Below are 20,846 nucleotides of genomic sequence, written 5' to 3' on the forward strand. Positions count from 1 at the left end.
ACTTTCTAGAATAGCTCTGGATCCTTTTGCTTACAAAACCTCTATTTTTCATAGATTAGTGTTCCACATTTTTCAGAATGTTTTTTCACACAGGGAATAGGGGATAGAGAAGAAAACCACCCTGTCTCTTGCTGTCTCCCCAGTCCAGTCAGCCTGGGAGGAGAGAATGGTCCTGATACATTAATTCCCTGATCTTTACTCGGAGTGACAGAAAGACACACCCATACAGGTCACCCCAACTCTTTTCTTCTCACCTCAGTAAAGGGTAATTTCAAGAGGATGTCACCTCCCCTAGTCCCCCAAGCAGTTCACCCAACTGTCACCACCTGGTGTCTTTAAGGCTCCCAGCAAGTTACTGGAGCTTGGAGAACAGGAAGAAAGGGCCAGTGCTCAGGCCTCGAAAGCCCTGGCAGCCAAAAGGCTATTCTATTTTGCATCAGTGTTTAAGGTATCTCCTAATCTGAGTCATCTGATTTATTTTTTACCCATGAATTTGTCTCCAGAGATGGTTCTCTCAATCTGCTGAAAGCAGACGGGGTGCAGGGTTTGAATTCTGATCGTTTAGTTTTAAGTCCTGGTTTGCCCGGAAGACCCGCGGGTCAGTCTTTTTTTTTTTTAATGGGAGCGGGGTGTGTGGCTAGCAGTGGCCTGACTACTCCAGTGGCAAGTGCCTTTGGTCACACAAGTCTGCCCGGAAGCGAGGCCCGCCAGTCTGATCTGGTTAGGCTCTGGCCCGCCCCGGCACGGGAGCGTCTGCTGTAAGTTTGGTTTTCTCTTCCATCAGGATTCGGTATCCCAGGTTGATAAACCTCTTAAGTAAATAAAGGTCGAATCTGTCCGAATCTCTTCCCACCATCAGCAATCTCTGTTAGTTTTCTATATTACCGCCGTCGGGTCACATTTTCTGTGGCACCGCCTGACTGACGAAACAGGGGATGGCGATTGCTCTCCCGGGCTTTTTCTGGAGATCTAGGTCCTCGATCCTGACGCAACTCTCCGGGTCTTTTACACAAAGCGTTTTGGCGAAGAGGGGCGCTAGGACCCAGCAGACGCCTTGGGTTCTCTCGCCGCAGCGGACTGGAGAGACAGCCGAACCGCAGTCGGTCCATAGGGCAGGCGGGTGGGTCTGTGTGTCTCTATGATAATGAGTCAGTACCCAGCTCGAGAACCAAGGGCTAGGAACCCGGGCCCATCAATACTGCTTTAACCACACTTCCCAAACCCTCCTTCTTGTAGGCAGCTGGAGGGAGCGGACACTGTTTGGGGACCAGGCTCACATTCCGGGCACGGACCCTGGCCCCCGCATTAATCCATCCCCTGGGGCTGGAGAGTAATTGGCGGGCGGGCAGGTGGGGCGGCCGGGAAGAGGGAGAACGGTGCCCGGAGCAGCCGAGTCTTTGGACCCCACCCCCAGTCCTTTCGTAAGGCAAGGTTAGCGTGGGGTACGTGTGCGAGAGCCTGCTGGATTAACATCTGCTCCCCGCGCCGCCGTCCCACGAGTATCCAGCCGGGCACCCAATTGTGCCCATAGCTCGCAGGCTCTCAGACGCTGGGTGCAACCGTTTTCCCTGCCTGTTGCCCTCTCAAGTTCCCCTGCCTCTTCCCCCGCGCGGCTGCGGCCTACCCCCTCCATCAGAAATACGACCGTATAATAAACAAGTCTTTCCTTGATCCTCCCCTGCCGCGAGCGCCCTCGGGGACCTTGGCAGCTGCAGCGGCCACAGATCCCTTCCAGAAAGGGGGCGTGGCCGCGGCTCGGGGGTCCGTCCCCGAGTGTTCTGGGTTCAGCGGGGGCGGGGCCAGGCGGCTGTCACTGGGCAGGAGAGAACGTTGCGAACGTGCGCCTGAAGCCCATTGGCCGAGGTGGGCCACACTCCCGGGTCTGGATTGGGCCGCCGCGCGGAAGGGGTGTGGCCTCTCTGCACTAGCCCTTATAGGTCTCTCGGCTCTGGTGCTAGGGACCGCGGCAGGCCTAGGGGGAGGTGCGGGTGGGGAGAAGGGACAGGTCTGGGCAGAGCTCGGGGCTTGGCACCAGTTCGCGCACTCATTCAAGCGGCCGTACGCACTTGTCCCAACAGTTCTCGCTGACCGCAGTAACTGGTGAGTGTCCCTTCTGTGTATGCTGATCGCTGAGCCGAGCGGCCTCGGCCGTGGGGGTCTTAGCTCTCTGATCCAGCCCCCAGACTGACGCCCAATCTGAACCGCTTTTCTCTTACAGCGTCTTCTGAGCTCCAGCACCCTGAGCTCATCTGCAGACGCCCTGGCGTCCATCCTCACCATGCCTAGCCTTTGGGATCGCTTCTCGTCGTCTTCTTCGTCCTCGTCCTTGTCCCGAACTCCCACCCCAAATCAGCCGCCGCGCTCAGCGTGGGGGTCTGCGGCCCGAGAAGAAGGACTCGGCCGCTGCGAGAGCCTGGAGAGCTCGGACTGCGAATCCCTGGACAGCAGCAACAGTGGCTTTGGGCCGGAGGAAGGTAAGCGGTAGGCAGGAGCCGGACGCGAGTAGAAGGGCCGGGGAGGTGAGGAAACACCGCGCTAGGAGTCAAAGCCCCCCTAGACTTCCTATCCCATCAGAATCCGGATTGCGGAAGGGGGCAAGCAGAGGAGAGGAACTGAGGTATAGGGTACTATCATGGGGCATAAACTGAGGCACAGACTGGAAAGAAGTGCTGGTTTCTTAGCGAAACAGCACTTCCTCCGTTTGGAGCTTCTCTTACCTAATCCTCCCCTATTGCTTTCCCTTGCAGATTCTGCATACCTGGATGGGGTGTCCCTGCCCGACTTCGAGCTGCTCAGCGATCCCGAGGATGAGCACCTGTGTGCCAGCCTGATGCAGCTGCTGCAGGAGAGCCTGGCCCAGGCCCGACTGGGCTCGCGGCGCCCCGCGCGCCTGCTGATGCCGGGTCAGCTGGTGAGCCAGGTGGGCAAAGAACTACTGCGCCTGGCCTACAGCGAGCCGTGCGGCCTGCGAGGGGCGCTGCTGGACGTCTGCGTAGAGCAGGGCAAGAGCTGCCACAGCGTGGGGCAACTGGCCCTCGACCCCAGCCTGGTGCCCACCTTCCAGCTGACCCTCGTGCTGCGCCTGGACTCACGCCTCTGGCCCAAGATCCAGGGGTTGTTTAGCTCTGCCAACTCTCCCTTCGTCCCTGGCTTCAGCCAGTCCCTGACGCTGAGCACTGGCTTCAGAGTAATCAAGAAGAAACTGTACAGCTCGGAGCAACTTCTCATCGAGGAGTGTTGAACTTGGGCCTGGGGGGCCGATAATGCCCCCATGTCAGAGAACTTCTGGGGTGGGGGGCAAGCAGAGGCTGAGGAACTGGTGCCTGCCCTCAGAAAACCGACAACAGCCACCTGAGGGTAGAAAAGTCAAGGTGGGGGAACACGGTGTTTCCCTAGGAAGCTCACTGAGGTGCGAGTTGGCGGCTCCCTGCTAGGCGCACACACTGCCCCTCAGTACTGTAGCATGAAACAAAGGCTTAGGGGCCAACCAGGCTTCTGACTGGATGTGTATGTAGCATGTACCCAGTTATTTTTATTGTTACTGACAGTTAAGACAACAGTGGCGTGACAGAGCCAGGAGGGCAGCTGGGCTGCTCTGGCCTCTGCAAGGGACGTGTGTTTCACCATAGCTGGCCCTGGTGGGAGGGGGGAGGTCATCGAGGTGATTCGTGTATCTCATGGTCTGAAGGGCCCAAATGTTTGGTTCTTTGTTTTTGTTTTTTGATCATAGCTTCACTACTGACCTGTTCTAGGCAGCTATCTTACAGACGCATGAATGTAAGAGTAGGAAGGGGTGGGTGTTAGGATCACTTGGGGATCTTTGACACTTGAAGAATAAATACACCTGGGAGCTGTGTGTGGCCCATCCCTGGATGTGTACTAAAGGGTTGAGCTGTGAGGGGATGGGGCTGATTGGGGTGGGGGCTGGAACCCCTCCCTCAGAGGAGTACCATCTGGATCTTCCATCTAGAACTGTTTACATGAAGATACTCGCTGTTCATGATTACACTTGATGTTCAAGTATTAAGACCTATGCAATGTTTTTTACTTTTCTAATAAAAAAATGTTTGTTAAAACACTTGTCTGTCATTAGTGCCATGAAATAAAAGGGAGGGAGATGGGTGCTGTAGAAGGTGGGTTTCATCAGACTGTGGTGCAGCTCTGTGTTTCTCTGTTCCTCAGGAAGGTCTGAGGCCCCCTGCCAGCATGGTACTGGAGGTATGCAGGCTGAGTGCCCTCTGTGTCAAGAACCCTGGCTCCCTTTGCTCTGCTGGTTGAGGCTACCAAGGAAAAGCCCTGGAAACTGAGGAGGAAGTCAGACCTCTCACAGAGTCAGAGTCTCAGTAGAAAGAGCTCACCTGACTGCCTTGGGTTAGAAGGGCCTGGCACAAAGGACTGCTGAGCCCAAGGTTCTTACAGGCACTTCAAGGACTGCAAAAGACATTTTGTGTGTGTGTGAAAAAAGGCACAGTTATATTTGTTTCACAGTCATGAAAATTACACATTTTATCTCCGGACAAGAAAAGGCTAGGGAGCAGGAGCAAAAGGCATGGAGTTTGAAAAAGACTTAACTTTGTTCAAGCCTCTGACTAGACAAGGAACTTAGGGCTCAGAGAGGGGTAAGACCTCCCAGGCAGGAACAAAACACACAACACACACAGGAGCTGTGGGGAGGGCTTCAGGAGCCAGGAGACTGCAGAACATTTCATGAATGTTCTTGGTGACCTGGACTCATTACACTCTTTGGGCCCCAATTTCCTTATCAGTGAAATTGGGGTTGGGCCAGATGAAGGCCAGGGCCCTTCCCTCTCCTCCCTCCCAGCGACTCGGCCAGTCCTCCCACACCAGCCTCTGGAGGGTTGTTATCTCCTTTGTTTCTCTTCCTTGTCTGAGACAGGCCTTGTTTGCCCAACTGTGAAACAGTATTTCTTCCACTGGATTGTACAGTCAAATCTGTTGGGGCCTGAATTAAACACAGATCCCCCTGCCCTGGTGGAGATTCTGATTGCATGTGTCTGGGGCAGGGCCTCAGGAATCTGCATTTTCATTCAGGATCCTGACATGGTCTTGAACTTTGGGATGGTCTAGAAGACTCGCGTCTCCAGTGGAATGAAATGACATGTTCCCCAAGATGAATGAAGTGGTTAGAACTAGATTTGAAAATGGTGGTACAAAGTAAGAAGGTGCCCAGAGCAGTTTTAAGAGAGCCCTTACTTCTTGGCACATCTTCCTGATAGCCACCCTGGGAGGGGTGGGTGGGGTGAGGGTTAGTAAAGTTTTACAGATTAGTAAACAGTTTTATAGATGTCTATTTGACATCCAAGTGGAGTAGGTGATTGGGTATGTGCCTCTGGAACTGGGGGGAGGTCCAGGCTGGAGCAGAAACGTTTACTAACAGAGGCCTAACCGCTAAATGAACATATCTTCTGACCTTGGCTGTCCTTGCCTACTCTTGGCCCCTCAGGGTGGAGCTGAAAGTAAGGCAGACTTAGCACTTGGGTGGCGTCTGGGGGCACTCTCCCAGGAACTGAGATCAGGGGCAATGCTCATGGCTGTGTTTCCCTGGCCCCTAAAGAGGAAAAGAATCATGTCTAGAGAGTCTTATTGGTGTTTGGAGGCAAGAGAGGGATAGAGTGATAAGCATTAACCCTCTCCTAGACCAGGAAGCAGCAAGAACCCTCAGATCATTCCTTCTCTTAGCTGGAAGACCAGAGGAAACCTTGCGTTCCCAAGAAGGGTCAGCTAAAATGCTCTTTCCTATGGCCAGACTGCCTTTCCTCATTCTCATGGTGCTTGAAAATCCCCCCAAATAGGATAGAAAGATCCCCTCCCCGCCCCAGGTTGGGGCTCTTGGACCTCCTATGAAGCCTAAGGGAGCTTTGTCCTAGGTATTGGGCTGTTGAAGAGAAGATGAAGCAGGTTTCTTTGTTGCCAAGACTGAAAGCTAATAAAGCTTATGAGACTTCCATATAAAATCCAACTTTGAAAAATGCTTTCTGAAATCATTCTGTTTGGCCTATACAATTTGTATTGATTTCCTTGATATATCTTTTTTTTTTTTTTCCTTGATATATCTTGAGGCAGGAAGGCCATGAGTGTAGCCTGAAAGGGCAGGTACTAGTCTAGGCATGGGGACCCTGAGCTGAGATGCTGGGCAAGTCACTTCCCACTTCCCTCTGAACCTCAATTTTCAGGGTTTATGAATTTTCAGTAGTTAGCCTGACACTCAGACCTTTCTGAATTAACGGAAGACTGCAGTTTCCATCTGGAAAAAGGTATAACTGGAGTCCACCACTGGCAGAGGAAGTCAGTGGCTGGGCAAGAGATGGGAGGCCTGAGCTGTGGCAGAGCAAACACCCTGTGATAGAAACCACCTTTGACTGCCTTCCCTTCTGATCTGACTTTCCTCTAATGCTCAAAAGTCATCATCTTAACAACAGTCATGTCAATATATAACCTTAATAAGTTCTTATAAAAAACATCATATTGGGCTAATGTGCTCAGATAGCATCACTTCTAAGCTGTAGTCTTCTAAGCCCAGTGCATATTAAGCAGCCTACATAAGGTTCCTTTAATTCTGCCTCATGTTTCAGAAGGAAATTCGAAAGCTCAGAGCGGCTCAGTGAGCAGGGGTAAGAAGGGAAAAGTGTCTCCTACCTCCTGGGCCTTTGACTCAATTCACTGAACCCTCCTGGTTCCCCAGCTCAGATGTCCCGGTCAGCCTCATCCTGCTTTTGCTGCTGGGGCAGCAAGCTGAGGAAACATGAGGCATAGAAATCAGGCCCAATTAATAGATTAATACAGGACTCTATAATTATCCTGAAAGGGGGGTTCTTTATGAAGGAATCACAAATTAGAAAACAGTCCATTAAATCCAGACACATCCATGCAGGGTCCCAGCTGGGGAGTCTCCATCTCAGTCCCAACAACGGGCAGCTGCATGAAAATATCTGTGGCCAAGCAGTACTGATGGCTCCAGAGGGCAGACACTGGTAGATAGATGGTCACTTGATTACTGCATTCATTTAGTCAACCTGCATATAATGAAATGGGTCCGTGGACCTGCAAGACAAAGCCAAAGTAAGTGGGAACCCTTAAAAAGCTGATGGTAAAGTCAAAGTTCTCTCTCTCACACACACAGACTCCCACGTAATCACACACATACTTTTACAAGCAAAACTGAGAGGCAAAGAAAAATGAGAGAGAGAAAATGGGTATATATTCAATGTTACCTACCCCTAACTTCCCAGGAAAAAAAAATCTAACAATCAAGAAAGATTAAAAGTATACCTATATAAGATAAAACTAATTAAACTGTATGCTTAAAATGGTGAATTTTATTGCAAATTATACCATAATATCTGAACTTTTTAAAAGAGTTATGTATACACAAAAATTAACTCAAAGTAGATCACAGACCTAAACGGAAGAACTAAACTATAAAATTCTTAGAAGAAAATATAGAAGTAAATCTACATGATCTTGGAATAGGCAATGATTTCTTAGATATGACACCAAAAATACAAGTTTTAAAAGAGAGGATCAACACGTTAGACTTTATAAAATTTTTAAATATTTGTGCTTCAAAGGACACTATCAAGAAAGTAGAAAGACAGCCCACAAACTGGGAGAAAATATTTTGCAAATCCTATACATGATAAGCAGTTTTCATCTAGAATATATAAAGAACTCATGCAACCTAATTAAAAAATGAACATAAGATCTGAACAGACCTTTCTTCGAAGAAGATATATGAATGCCCTATAAGCATTTATGGAAAAAATTGTTTTAACTATTGGTCATTAGGGAAGTGTAAAATAGGATACTGTTTCATACCACCAGCATGGCTATAATCAAAGATGCAGGCAATACCAAGTATTGGCAAGGATGTGGGAAAACTGAACCCTCATACATTGCTGGATGGTTTGTAAAATGGTACAGTCATTTTGGAAAAGAGTTTGGTAGTGCCTCATAATGTTAAACATATAGTTACCATATGACACAGAAATTCCACTTCTAAGATATACCTGAGAAATGAAAATGTATGTCCACACAAAAGCATATGTATGAATCTTCATAGCAGCATTATTCATAATATCAAAGTAGAAACAAACCAAATGTCCATCTATGTGAATGGATTAATAAAACATGGTATATCCATATAGTGGATATATTATTTGTCAATTAAAAAAATGAAGTACTAATCCATGCTACCACATTTGATGGTTCTCAAAAATGTCATGCTAAGTGAAAGAAGCAAGTCATGACCACATATTGTATAAGTACATTTATATGAAATGTCCAGAAAAAACTAATCATAGAAAGTAGATGAGTTGCTTAGGTCTGGGGGACAGGGGGAGATGGGGGTGAATGCTAGTAGATATAGTTTCTTTTGGGGGTGATGATAACATTCTAAATTCTGCAACTCTGTGAATATACTAAAACCCATTTAACCGTACACTTTTAACAGGGGAAATCTGCAATTCAGTTGCTATGTTCTGTCTGACTCTGTGACCCCATGGACGGCAGCACACCTATAAATTATATCAATAAGACTTTTTTTTAAGTACACATTTTTCAAATCCACAGAACTGAACACCTAATAAAAGGGTGCATTTTTCTGTATGTAAATTATACATCAATTAAAAGATTTTAACACATATGAAAAAGTACATAAAATGACCCCTAGAATTTTTAAAGCATAAATTATTACAGTGCTATAATTAGGGTTCCATTTAGTGTAAATATAGTAAATTTTTCACTAAGGAAGGCAAAGAGAAGCCATGAGCATTTTGGTTCAAATTTTATTTAGTGTCTGTCTCTGCCAACAGAATGTCAGCCCTAAAAAAGTGCCTGGCTTCTAGAAAATGCTCAATCCATATATGTCGAAGAAAAGACAAATGGAAAGGATCCTGACATCTCAAACCCACCAACTCCTAGAGAGGCCCATTGGAGCCACTTTCAAATACTTTCTTTTTTATTATGGTAAAATACACATAACGTAACATTTACCATGTTAACCATTTTTAAGTGGACAGTTCAGTAGTGTTCAATATATTCACACTGTTGTGCGACCCATCTCCAGAACTTTTCCATCTTGCAGAACAGACACTTTACACTCATTAAATAACAATGCCTCATCTCCCACCCCATTCTACTTTGTGTCTCTATGAATTTGATGTCTCTAGATACATCACATAAGTGGAATCATACCCTATTTGTCTTACTCTGCCTGGCTTGCTTCACTCAGCACAGTCTACAAGGTTCAATTATATAATAGCAAATGTCATAATTTCCTTCCTTTTCAAGGCTGAATAATATTGCACTATATTGATATACCACATTTTTCTCATCCTTTCATCTGTCAAAGGACATTTGTGTTGCTTCCACTGGCTATTGTGAATGATGCTGCTATGAGCATTGGTGTACAAATATCTCTTTGAGACTCTGCTTTTATTTGGGGGGGGGGAATATATACTGAGAAGTGGAACTGCTGGAGCATATGATAATTCTAGTTCTAATTTTTTGAGGAATCACAATACTGTTTTCTATATCATTTTCCCCATTTTAAATTCCTACCAACAGTGCACACTTCCAAGCACTTTAATGCCTCTCCACATCTAAATTCAGGTCCAAATTGTCCCCACAGTCAAGCCCACTGCACCCATGGCTGTAGGTGGTAAGTGGTAAAGGGCTGAATGAGGGTGATGAATCTGCAGGAATTTGGAGACAGAGTGAGCACAGGGTCCCAGAGTAGGAAGGATGAGATTTCAGCTCTGAAAATGTGAAGGCAGCTTTTCCCATTCTCTCTCCTGGGCCCCCTATCACCACATTCCCATTCCCTCAGAGGGGAGAGGGTAAGCTGAGGCATGAGGACAGAGCAGTAGAGTCGATTTGGGATGGCACATCTCAGAGGACAGGAGAGGGACCTGGGCCCCAGGAGAGAAATGGTTGAGGGCTAGAGAATCTGCCCCCAACCAATTCTCAGCCTCCAAAAATTTTGACTTTTACTATCATTCATTGAGTGAATACATAACAAGCCTGTGACTTCAGTAACAATGTTAAGTGAATATGTACTTTACTCACCAAATTTGCATCTACTGACATTTAAAATAGCAGCAGCACGAATATGGGCCAGACATGCTGTAGACATTCAGACAACACTAGGCAAACCTTGCTGGAATTTGCCAGCCCCTGGTGAAAACATCGAACCCTTTCAAGGCCCTCCCAGCCTCCCTACCCCACCCCCAGAAGTCTGAAGCGGGCAGAATGGGAACTGCACACTCCTCCACAGGGCTAGAGAAACAGCAGGCTTAGGGTTATATTTATCCTTACATCTTTATTTATTTATTTATTTATTTATTTTTAAACTATTTATTTCGTTGTGCCATGTCTTAGTTGTGGCATGTGGGATCTAGTCCCCTGACCAGGGATCGAACCCTTGCCCCTTGCATTTGGAGCATGGAGTCTCAGCCACTGGACCACCAGGGAAGCCCCTATCCTTACATCTTTAGCTCACTTCCCCGGTGGCTCAGATAGTAAAGCATCTGCCTATACGGGAGAGCAGGCTTCAATCCCTGGGTTTGGGAAGATCTCCTGGAGAAGGAAATGGCAACCTACTCCAGTACTCTTGTCTGGAAAATCCCATAGAGGGAGGAGCCTGTAGGCTACAGTCCATGGGGTCACAAAGGGTCTTACATGATTAAGCCACTTCACTTCACTTTATTCTTACATCTTTAGCTCACTTAACATATCACCAGTCCTGTGAAGTAGGTCCTGTTATTATTATTCCCATTTTACCGATGAGGAAACCCAGGAATGTGGGCCAATGGAAGGAGCTTAAACTGGAGAGAGGAAATCTGCAGTCTAGCATGCTTTTGGCCCTGAACTTGTCTCTTTATCTTTGAACTGAGGGGGTGGGCCTGGATGACACCAAGAGATCTTTGCAGCAGAGCTCAGCGGCCAGCTGCTGCTCTGCGGCTTTCCCCGAGCCCCGCCCTATCGCTGCTCCCTGGGTTCAAGCCTAGGGTGGGGTGGGGGCGGGGGCGGGAGGAAGAACAGAGCTGCCTTGCAGGTCACTGGGCAAAGGCTTCACTGCTTCCTGGGACAAGTCCAAGTCTGTAAGGAGAATGTTAAGAAGAAATTTCCACGGCCTTTCCCCGCAGCCAGGGATTTTCCACTCCGCCTGGGCAGACACGCCTCCCCGGGGACCTGGCAAATCCATAGGTGTTAATGGACAGCTCGGCTGAGTGCTAGGAAGAATGGAAGACCTGATTCTGGTTCCTGCCCTGGGAAAAGGGCACGACTGCCACAGTAAGAACAGGCTGACTGAGAATGGGGATGGTGTAGAACAAAGTGTTCGGTCCAGAACCATCCCAGAGAGAGACCAGCAGGGAGAAGGAACCGTCAGAGGAAACTTCCTGCAAGAGGGGACCTGAGCTGGAGGGCCAGAGGAGGGAGGAGGTTTTCCGGGGCAGACAGGAGACAGCAGAACAGATGAGAATAATGTGGACTAGCTTTACAAAGGTTGCCATGAACATAGGAGCTGGGCAGTAGCCAGGAGGGAGGTAGATGAAAGAAGTGGAAAGTCTGATGAAGCAGATGGTGCAACCCAGGAGACAGACAGCCGTCACAGGGGATTTGCTGCAGCCTTTGCACTGGCTGTTCCCTCTGCTGGAAACACCTTTCCCTCACAGCGTCACCTGGTTGGTTCCAAGTTGGCCATGCTAAACAGGGAAACCTTCCCTGGCCACTCCTGCTGTAGCAGTCTCTAGTAACACCTCCCTGCTTCATTTTCGCCCCAGCACTCATCACTACCTGTACTTATTTCTTTCAGAGGCCACTTCCCTCCTGGAGGATGCACATTGCATGAGATCAGAGGCCAGCTTGTTCCTCATTGACTCCTCAGAGTCAGGCACATAGCTGGCCCTCCATATATATTGTTTAACTGAACTGCAGTTGAGTCTGATGATAAAAGGAAGCTTATAATAATGTTGTTGTCGTTTTTCCTGAGGACTACTGTATGCCAGGCAGTGTGCTAAATGCTTTACAAACATTATCTCACTTACTCCTCTGAACAACTCTATGAGGGAGGTGCTGCTATTATCTTTATCTTAATGGTAAGGAAACAGGGCCAGAGAGGTTGGGTAAGTTGCCCAAGGACACACTGAGCCAGAATTTGAACCCACACATTTATCCTCTAGATTAGCACTGTTTGATAGAAATATAACATGAACCACATAAGTAACTGAAAATTTTTCTAATAGCTACATTAAAAATAGAATCAGGTGAAAGTAATCTTAATAATAGTTTAAATATTTAAATATTTAATAATATTTAACATTTTAATCTGATATATTAAAAATACTATCATCTCAAAAATATTAATGAGTTTTTTACATTTTATTTTACTATGTCTTCAAGATGTGGTACGTTTGCACACACAACACTTGTTAAATTTTTGTCAGAAAATGATCTATATTTAGATTTCAGGAAATTTGCAGTTGAAAAAGTAGACCCGCATATTCAAGTTGTTTCAAACATACTGTAATGTTTTCTAGCCACTGCGTCGAGTATCAGTTTTTAAGCTTACATGTAAATTGATTAAAGAACATGATAACTCAGTTCCTTGGCTGCACTAGTCACATTTCAAGGGCTCAAAAGCCACCTGTGACTAGCGTCCACTACGGGGTACGCAGCCTCATCTGATGGGAAGGCAGGTTGGGTGGGAGAGACCTGGGGGAGGGTTTCGGAGCAGACAGGGGAGAAAAGGGCAGGGGAGCTGAGGTGGCAGGCCTGGGCACACCTAAAAATGAGGTGGTTTGACCAGCCACGACTCCTATCAAGCAGTACAGGTCTGGCCCACTCACGAGGCGACCACCTCCTATGTTAGTCTGGGCTTCTGCCCACCAAGACAGTGATGGCCCTCAGACCCCTGGGTTAAGCAAATGGTGTTTTTTCATGGGGCTTCTATCCCCTCCAATACCACAATGAAGGGATCCTGAGGATGTGTGAGGCTGGATCTGCACCGGCTCAGGCTGGGGGTTGGATGGTCTCCCTCTGACCTCCTCCTGCTGTGGGCGGCAGAGGGCGTGGTCAGGTGAGGGGCCCTGGCTAAACACCTCTGGAGTCAAGAATACCTGGGTTCCAATTCCAGCTCAGCCAATCCCATGCAGTGTGACCTCAGACAAGTCAAGTTCCCTCTCTGAACTTTGCCTTCCACATCTAGAAAATGTAGACCAATAATGAAATGCTTGAGAGTTTAATGATGGAAGGCAATGGCACTGCACTCCAGTACTCTTGCCTGGAAAATCCCACGGACGGAGGAGCCTGGTGGGCTGCAGTCCATGGGGTCGCTAAGAGTAGGACACAATTGAGCAACTTCACTTTCACTTTTCACTTTCATGCACTGGAGGAGGAAATGGCAACCCACTCCAGTGTTCTTGCCTGGAGAATCCCAGGGACCGGGGAGCCTGGTGGGCTGCCGTCTATGGGGTCGCACAGGGTCAGACACAGCTGAAGCGACTTAGCAGCACAGTGTGCCCAGCTCATAGTAAGCAGTCAATTAGCAACAGTCTTCCTAGACATTGTCCTTTTCCGGTTAAAAACAGCAAAGTAGGCTGGACAATGTCCATGATCACCGGAAAGGAGATGTCCAAAGTGAGCTGGAGAGGGAGTGAATTAATCTGGACAGATGAGGGTTCCCTCCTCAGGGCTCCCGCACCTCCCGTGTGACACAGACTTGGTTAACTGCCTGGTTAACCCGTCGAGAGTGGGGAGGGAGATATGCCACTCCCACAGGCCCTGGGTGCCCAAGCAGGACATAAGAACGGCCAAGAGCCGCCTTCCAGAAATGGGGAGGATGAGTCAAACTGAATCAGAGGCAGTTAAGGTCACCCTGGGTCCCTAGAGTTACTCAGAGTGACCCTGGTATATGCCTGGCAAGAACGATGAGTGGACTGGGTTCCAGGAGAGCAGGTGGGACTGGAAATCACCCAAGACAAGGAAATCAACAGGTGGAAACTCCCTGCAGGCAGAGCACACTAGAGAAGCAGCCGACAGAGGCTGAAAGTGGCCTTGGGCGAGTATTTTTGAGGGTGGGGCAGCTCCAACTCCCTCTCCCAGTCAGCATCCCACTTGAGCCGGGAATATTGGTCCCAGATCCCAGCTTTCCCCACTTCAGCTCCCCAGTCACCAAACCTTTGCCCTGCCCGGATCCGCCCAAGCGCGAGAGCTGAGACAACCCTAAGTCGACCTCTGCCTGCCAAAGGCCTCCTGGCTCTTGCCACTTTGTCCTGTCAACGTTTTCAACATTCCCTCCCTTGTCTGTCACCCTCCACTGGAACTGATGCTCCTGGAGGTAGGACAAGTCCGTCCTGCTCACTGCTGTGTGTCCTGGGCACAGCTCAGACTCTGACGCCCCACTGAGTACTTACTAGATTCTTGCCAGGGCAGTAGACTCAGACCTTGGTGGGTTCTCATCACATTTCTAACACTCATTATGTGGCTATGGGTCAGCCTCTCTCAGCCTTGTTTCCTCATCTGTAAAGTAGGAAACTAAATCTCTGTGAAGAGCTTAGAAAACCCAGGTCAGAAAGTGGGGAGGATGGAGCATCCTGCCAGCTCTAGTAAGCGTCTGATGGCTCTTACTTCAAACACAGCTGTGAGCAGAGCAACCTACAGAATGGGGAACTGAGGCCCAAGGAAGACATGCTGAAAGGCTGCCCAGGGAGGGCCTCCCTGTCCCACCCCTCCCCACCACCCCGCCCCCAGACCCCAGGCCCTGGTTTCTCCTTCCAGCACCTCTGGTTAGATCCCTCTCATTCAAAGTCCCTGGGAGTTTCAACCCAGAGGTTCTGAAGTGTACCAGCCTCTCCCATCACCTTTCTGTATGGGATGGGGTCTGGCTCCTGGTGCTGGAGACAGCAGAGATGGCTGACTGTGGTGCTAGGGTCACAGAGCTAGGGCTCTGTGTGTGTGTGTGTGTGTGTCTATCACTTCGAAAATATTCACTGGCTCCTCACTGTACCCCAAGAGGGAGGCAGTTCAGCCCAATGGTGAGATGCTGGAACCTGGAAGTCTGAATGGACTTAAAATATGAGTGACATAATGCACTTTTCCCTTCCTAAGCCCCAGTCTCCTACCTGACAAAGAGGGCTCTGGAACATGATGCATGTTCAGTTCTCAGCATAGGGCCCAGCTTATCCTTAACACTTTAGAAATGGCAAGTGTTTTTGTTTGTTTGACCGTCAGTCCTATGAGGGCATGAGGGCATTGTTCTGACCATTCTTGGTGCCCAGGTGGATGAATGAATGAGTGGAAGGAAGAAAAGAAGGAAGAGATGGAGGGAGGAGGGGAGAAGAGAGGAAGGAGCTGCTTTCGTGCCCACTGCATCTTCCCTCTCCCACCTGGGAGCTGCCTCAAAGCTCCTCTCATTGAGTGTTGCGCCACATGTGGTCAGGGAGGAGAGCTGAGCAGAGATGGGAGTGTGCTAGGTCTGAATTCTGCATCTGCCTCTTGCCAGTTGACTGAACTTAGCCTCCTCAACATTCTCCTCTGACAAATGAGGATGATCCTACCAACTCACTCACTGAATTGTAGGGAGGTCCAAAAGATGTCTGTGAATACACTGAACCCACTTGTAAACTGAAGAGTGTTAGGGACTGTCTTGGTGCAGGCAGGGTTAGGCTCTGGAACCAGAATTCCTACACTCAAATTCCTGCTCTACTGCCTGCAAACCTTGCGCAGGATCCTTAATCTCTGCGGGCCTCAGTTTTCTTATCTGTAAAACAAGGAAGATTTCAGCACTCACGTCACAGAGTTGTGAGATTTAAATGAGATAATATAGGAGAAACTCTTGAATTAGGGGAGAATGCATGGCCGGCACTCAATAAATGGTGGCTCTTGGGAAAGATTCTGTGAACTACATTTCACTAAAGTGTGAATGAGTAATAAGACCTACTATGCCCCCCTCTCAGAGGAATTTGAATCTTAACAGGAATTAAAGGAGTGAAATCCTATTTAGTGGTGGAATTTTCAAAAGTAAAGGAGGAATATAGGGGTTAGAGAAGGACCTTCCTAGGGTCCCTCAAGATCAGTTGCTGCCTGTTGCACAAATTCTGCCGGGTCCCAGAGGAGGACCACACAGAGGGTAAGGGAGAACAGTCTCAGTCCCTGAGGAACCTCCTCTCTGCTTGGAGAAACAGAAAACAACTTGCCCCCAGGACAGTGCATAACTCCAACACGTGGAGTGCCTCTGGCAGCGTGGCTGGCAACAGCCCAGGCCCAGCTATAAGAAGGGCTCCAGAACCAGCAAGGGAACAGCAGAGCCAGGGCCGGAGGTGGGGATGCGCACCAGATGTGATGAGGACTGACCTGGGACCAGTGAGGAAGTGGTGGGCTCCCTCCCAGGGTGAGGGGGAGCCTCATCTCCCACATCTAAGTTTTCTCTACTAGAACCTTAGTACCAGGCTAGCACCTGTAGTAGAAGGGCCATAGTTTCTGGAGCCAGACTGCCAGGGTTCAACCCTGGCTCTACCTCTTTTCAACTGTGTGACCTTGTGACATCAGCGTGGGGGACAAAGGTAGAGTTAGCTGCGGGCATACATCCCTCATCTTCCAGTGCTTCTTTGGAGAAACACTTCTTCCTCCCTCCTTTCCAGCTCATCAGAACTGGTGAGGCTGCTGGCATGGGACCTGTAACCAGACCCATCAGACAGCACTGAGCCTTCCTGGGCAGGGTTTTTATTTGTGTGGTCATGTGACCGCCAGTTGTCTAATTAAAGTAAACCCTGGGACCTGTGTCATGATTACTAAGAAGAGACCCTTTTCTACCGACCTAGAATTTGGGGTGATATGAACCTGGAGCTGTAGAAGACCACTGACGGCAGAGTGGAAAGATTCAGCCTTTATGATGTGTTTGAGCTTCCAGATCAAACCATACCTCAACTTTGTTTCCCAAGTCAATAAATTCTCTTCTTGGCATAAACCAGTTTGAGTCAGGTTTTTCTGTCACTTGCATCAGAAAGAGTCTGAAATTTACATAGTGAACTTTCTTAACCTCTCTGTCAATTTCAGTTTCCTCTTCTACAAAAAGGGAATGATGATAAAAGCATTTTTCAGAAGAAAGGAAGGGTTGTTCTAGGGTGATTCAAAGGGTTGATCAGAGTCCAACACTTACCACGGACTGTGACATATGTTAGCCACCTAATAGCAACTCTTTGGTGTTCCATGTATGCTGTGCTAAGTCACTTTAGTCGTGTCCAGCTCTTGGCGACCCCATGGACTATAGCCTGCCAGATTTCTCTGTCCATAAAATTCTTCAGGCAAGAATACTGGAGTGGGTTGCCACGCCTCCAGGGGATCTTCCCAACCAAGGGCTCAAACCCATGTCTCTTACATCTCCTGCACTGGCCGGGGTTTTCTCTACCAATAGCGCCACCTGGGAAGTCCTAGGTGTTCAGTTCAGTTCAGTTCAGTTGCTCAGTCGTGTCCGACTCTGCGACCCCATGAATCACAGCACGCCAGGCCTCCGGGTCCATCACCAACTCCTGAAGTTTACTTAAACTCATGCCCATCGAGTGGGTGATGCCATCCAGCCATCTCATCCTCTGTCGTCCCCTTCTCCTGCCCCCAATCCCTCCCAGCATCAGGGTCACTTCTAATGAGTGAACTCTTCGCATGAGGTGGCCAAAGTATTGGAGTTTCAGCTTTAGCATCAGTCCTTCCAATGAACACCCAGGACTGATCTCCTTTAGGATGGACTAGTTAGACCTCTTGCAGTCCAAGGGATTCTCAAGAGTCTTCTCCAACACCACAGTTCAAAAGCATCAATTCTTCGGCGCTCAGCTTTCTTCACAGTCCAATTCTCATATCCATACATGACCACTGGAAAAACCATAGCCTTGACTAGATGGACCTTTGTAGGCAAAGTAACGTCTCTGCTTTTGAATATGCTGTCTAGGTTGGTCATAACTTTCCTTCCAAGGAGTAAGCATAAGTGTTAACAAATCTGGCCCTGGGAAGTGAACTGCAAGAGCACCTGGGAAAAAGCCTCTTCCTGTAACTGAGGGGTCCCAGGAAACTGGGGAGTAAGGGTGGGGTGGAGGACACTCTTCAGGGAGGACTGCTTTTCCATCCAGATCACAGGTGGCACCAAGAAAAGCTCTAGTGGGTGTCATGATTATTTTTCCACTCCTCACAATGAAGCCCATTTAACAGATGAAGAATGTGAGGCTCAGAGATTAGGTACAATCTAAGCTAGATTAACTCTACCACCCACTCTGCTGGCTCAGACCCTCCCTTGGAGCACATCAGTGCGGTCCCATGGTGGGGCCACCTCTTGCCAAGCCTCAATCCCAACTAGGCTAAATTAATAAATGGCTCTGTTATTGTTAAATGAAGGCTTCCATTAGTAATTCTAGGTGGTTTTGAAAAGGGCAAAAAGTTATAAGCACTCTCTCCCTCCCTCCTCAAGGGCGGCTTTATCTTTAACCCACGGCTCCTGCCCAGGGAACTTCAATGAAATCTACTGGTTTCCCCTTTCTGATCTTAAGTAGTAGAGAGGCTGTCACGAGTCAGAGGCGGTTTACCCCCCAGAGAGAGCCTGACGCAGTTTTGCTAAAGGAAACCACGCAAGCCTCAAGGCTTGGCACGACCCTTCCTTCCGGACAGGCCAGGATGCCTGGGGTGGGGGTGGGAACGGCACCTTCCACTTCCCTCCAGATAACTGCCGGATCATTCTCACGTCTGGGGACTGAGCTCACCTTCGGCTTCTCCCACGTAGCCTCCTTGAGCCTCAGTTTCCTCACCCATAAAATGGCACCCACCTATTTCAGGGTCGTTTTGAGGGCATCACGGAGGGGAAAGTCCTGTAATGTTCAGCACAAGGATCTGCACAAAGTCATGAGTGTTGGAATCTTTCCCCAAAACGGAGAGAGGAAGGCACACGTGTGTGCTGGCAAGGACAGAGAGAGGATTCAAACCCGGTTCTTTGGTGACTCCAAGCCCAGACCCTTACCTCCAGGAACGTTTACCTCTTTTACGAGTGAGATTCTCCCCACCCTCTTCCTTAATACTTTTCCACCTCAGCCTCCTACCCCGCCCCGCCTCCACCTGGCAGCCCTCGGGGACCTCGCAGCCTCAGCCTCACGGAGCCGGACCTCCCCGGCCTGAACTGCTGAAAAGAAAAACTGTTTCCTCCCCTGTCCATTCACCTAGCTCGGCCTGAGAAACGTCCAGCGAGATGCTCCCCTACCCCCACCCTCACCCACGACAGACTCTTGGACACACCTCCACTGTAGCCAGGATAGGTGCGATCATGTGTCCCTGGGTCTCCCTGCCTGATAGGAAGCTAGACGCTCACCCGCTCTAATCCTCCCTCCCCTGACTCACTCTGCTTGCTTCTGGTTGGTGCTTTCTGATGGCAGAGGCGGGATCTCAACCTCAGTAGCCAATGAAGAGGCTCACAGGAGTGCTTTTAGTTGTCACGGCAACAGGGAGCTATATCTTACTACCCCCATTCCACGGAGACCGCTCTTCCCAGGAGCAGCCAGGTCACACTCCGGGGGCCCCAGTTCTACCTTAGAACAAGGATGGGGTCAAAGTTGAGGGGCAGTTAGGGCCCAAGCCCTTCTTAAATGCTACCAGTGTAGATGAAAAAGAAGACGGTCTGGAGCAGAACACTGTGGGTAGGCTTCTGTTAGAAGGGACAAGGAAATCCAATTTCCTGTATTGGAAGTGGCCATAGCACTGGAGGGGCAGGGCATGAGGCTGGGCAGTTTAGGTAGAAATAAGTGTAGTAGGTGCTTAGCAAGCATTTAGGGCCTCTGAGCCAAGGCTCACCCAGGGCAGGGTGGGGAACCAAGATGAGCAGCCACAGCTGAACTATGGGTCTCACAGTCCCTCAGTTCTAGGCAGGAAGAGAGAACCAAGGTCATCAAGGCCATTCCCTTCCCTCCAGGCAGCTTGTACTCCATCTTCAGTATAGTCATGTCCGGTCTTGGGCATTCATTAACCTTGAACTCTCCCCAGGAAAGAGGAAGGTGACCAGGTTCATTGTCCCCATTTTGCAGATGAGAAAACCAATGCCTACCTGGTAACGTATCTCACCCTTGGGCCCTGGGGCCTGGCACTGGGCCCAAGCAGGGCTCTCTAGGCCTTTAATTCCCTGGCGTGGTGGCTTGTCTAAGGAAGCCCCATGCCACAGTGTTGACACTGTCCACCCTTGCTGATGACACAGGGATGCTGGGGCCACCTGAACCCCATATTTAACAAGGCAGGTGAACCAGGACAGACAGCCCTGCCCCTCCTTCTGATGGCTCTGGGTGGGGGTGCAGCAAGACAGCCTTGTTAGTCCTTCTATGAGTGAGTCCAGTAGATCACTCCATACTCCCCATCTCAAGAAGCCCACAGTCTAGAATGTAAATTGGTGTAGCCACTATGGAAAATAGTATGGAGAGTCCTTTAAAAACTAAAAATAGAGTCCCGTATGATCCAGCAGTTCTGCTCCTGGGCATATATCTGCAGGAAACTCTAATTTCAAAAGATGCATGCACCCCAGTGTTCCTAGTAGCACTATTTACAATAGCCAAGACAAGCAACTCAATGTTCATCAACAGAAGACAGGTTAAAGAAGACATGTCAACACAATGGAATACTACTCAACCGTTAAAAAGAATGAAGTAATGCCACTTGCAGCAACGTAGATGGACCTAGAGATGATCACACCAAGTGAAGGAACTCAGAAGGAGAAAGACAGATATCATATGATGTCACTTACAGGTAGAATCTAAAAGCACGATACAAAGGAACTTACCTACAAAATAGGAATAGACTCACAGGTGGTG

General features: G+C 48.9%; 1 protein-coding gene and 1 long non-coding RNA gene across 2 annotated transcripts; one reads left to right on the plus strand and one right to left on the minus strand.

Annotated features, from left to right (window-relative positions):
* Positions 1-1,056: 1,056 nt before the first annotated feature.
* Positions 1,057-4,076, plus strand: DDIT4 (DNA damage inducible transcript 4). Its single transcript, XM_069572021.1, has 3 exons — positions 1,057-2,100; positions 2,219-2,474; positions 2,748-4,076. The coding sequence occupies exons 2-3, from the start codon at positions 2,279-2,281 to the stop codon at positions 3,239-3,241; spliced, it is 690 nt and encodes a 229-aa protein (XP_069428122.1). The 5' UTR covers positions 1,057-2,100; positions 2,219-2,278; the 3' UTR covers positions 3,242-4,076.
* A 2,738-nt stretch (positions 4,077-6,814) lies between these two features.
* LOC138430225 (uncharacterized) lies at positions 6,815-19,329 on the minus strand. Its single transcript, XR_011253070.1, has 2 exons — positions 19,291-19,329; positions 6,815-7,062 (listed from the first exon to the last, which is right to left on the minus strand). It is a non-coding gene; the product is annotated as an uncharacterized lncRNA (long non-coding RNA).
* Between the last annotated feature and the right edge of the window lie 1,517 nt (positions 19,330-20,846).

This window comes from Ovis canadensis, chromosome 25, assembly GCF_042477335.2.
Source record: "Ovis canadensis isolate MfBH-ARS-UI-01 breed Bighorn chromosome 25, ARS-UI_OviCan_v2, whole genome shotgun sequence".
NCBI lineage: Eukaryota > Metazoa > Chordata > Mammalia > Artiodactyla > Bovidae > Ovis > Ovis canadensis.

Bases quoted from the DNA above. Each gene is read 5' to 3' on its own strand.
- DDIT4 (XM_069572021.1), top strand. From the start codon at position 2,279: ATGCCTAGCCTTTGGGATCGCTTCTCGTCGTCTTCTTCGTCCTCGTCC. The intron at 2,475-2,747 runs GTAAGCGGTAGG...TTTCCCTTGCAG, and splicing joins TGGCTTTGGGCCGGAGGAAG to ATTCTGCATACCTGGATGGG.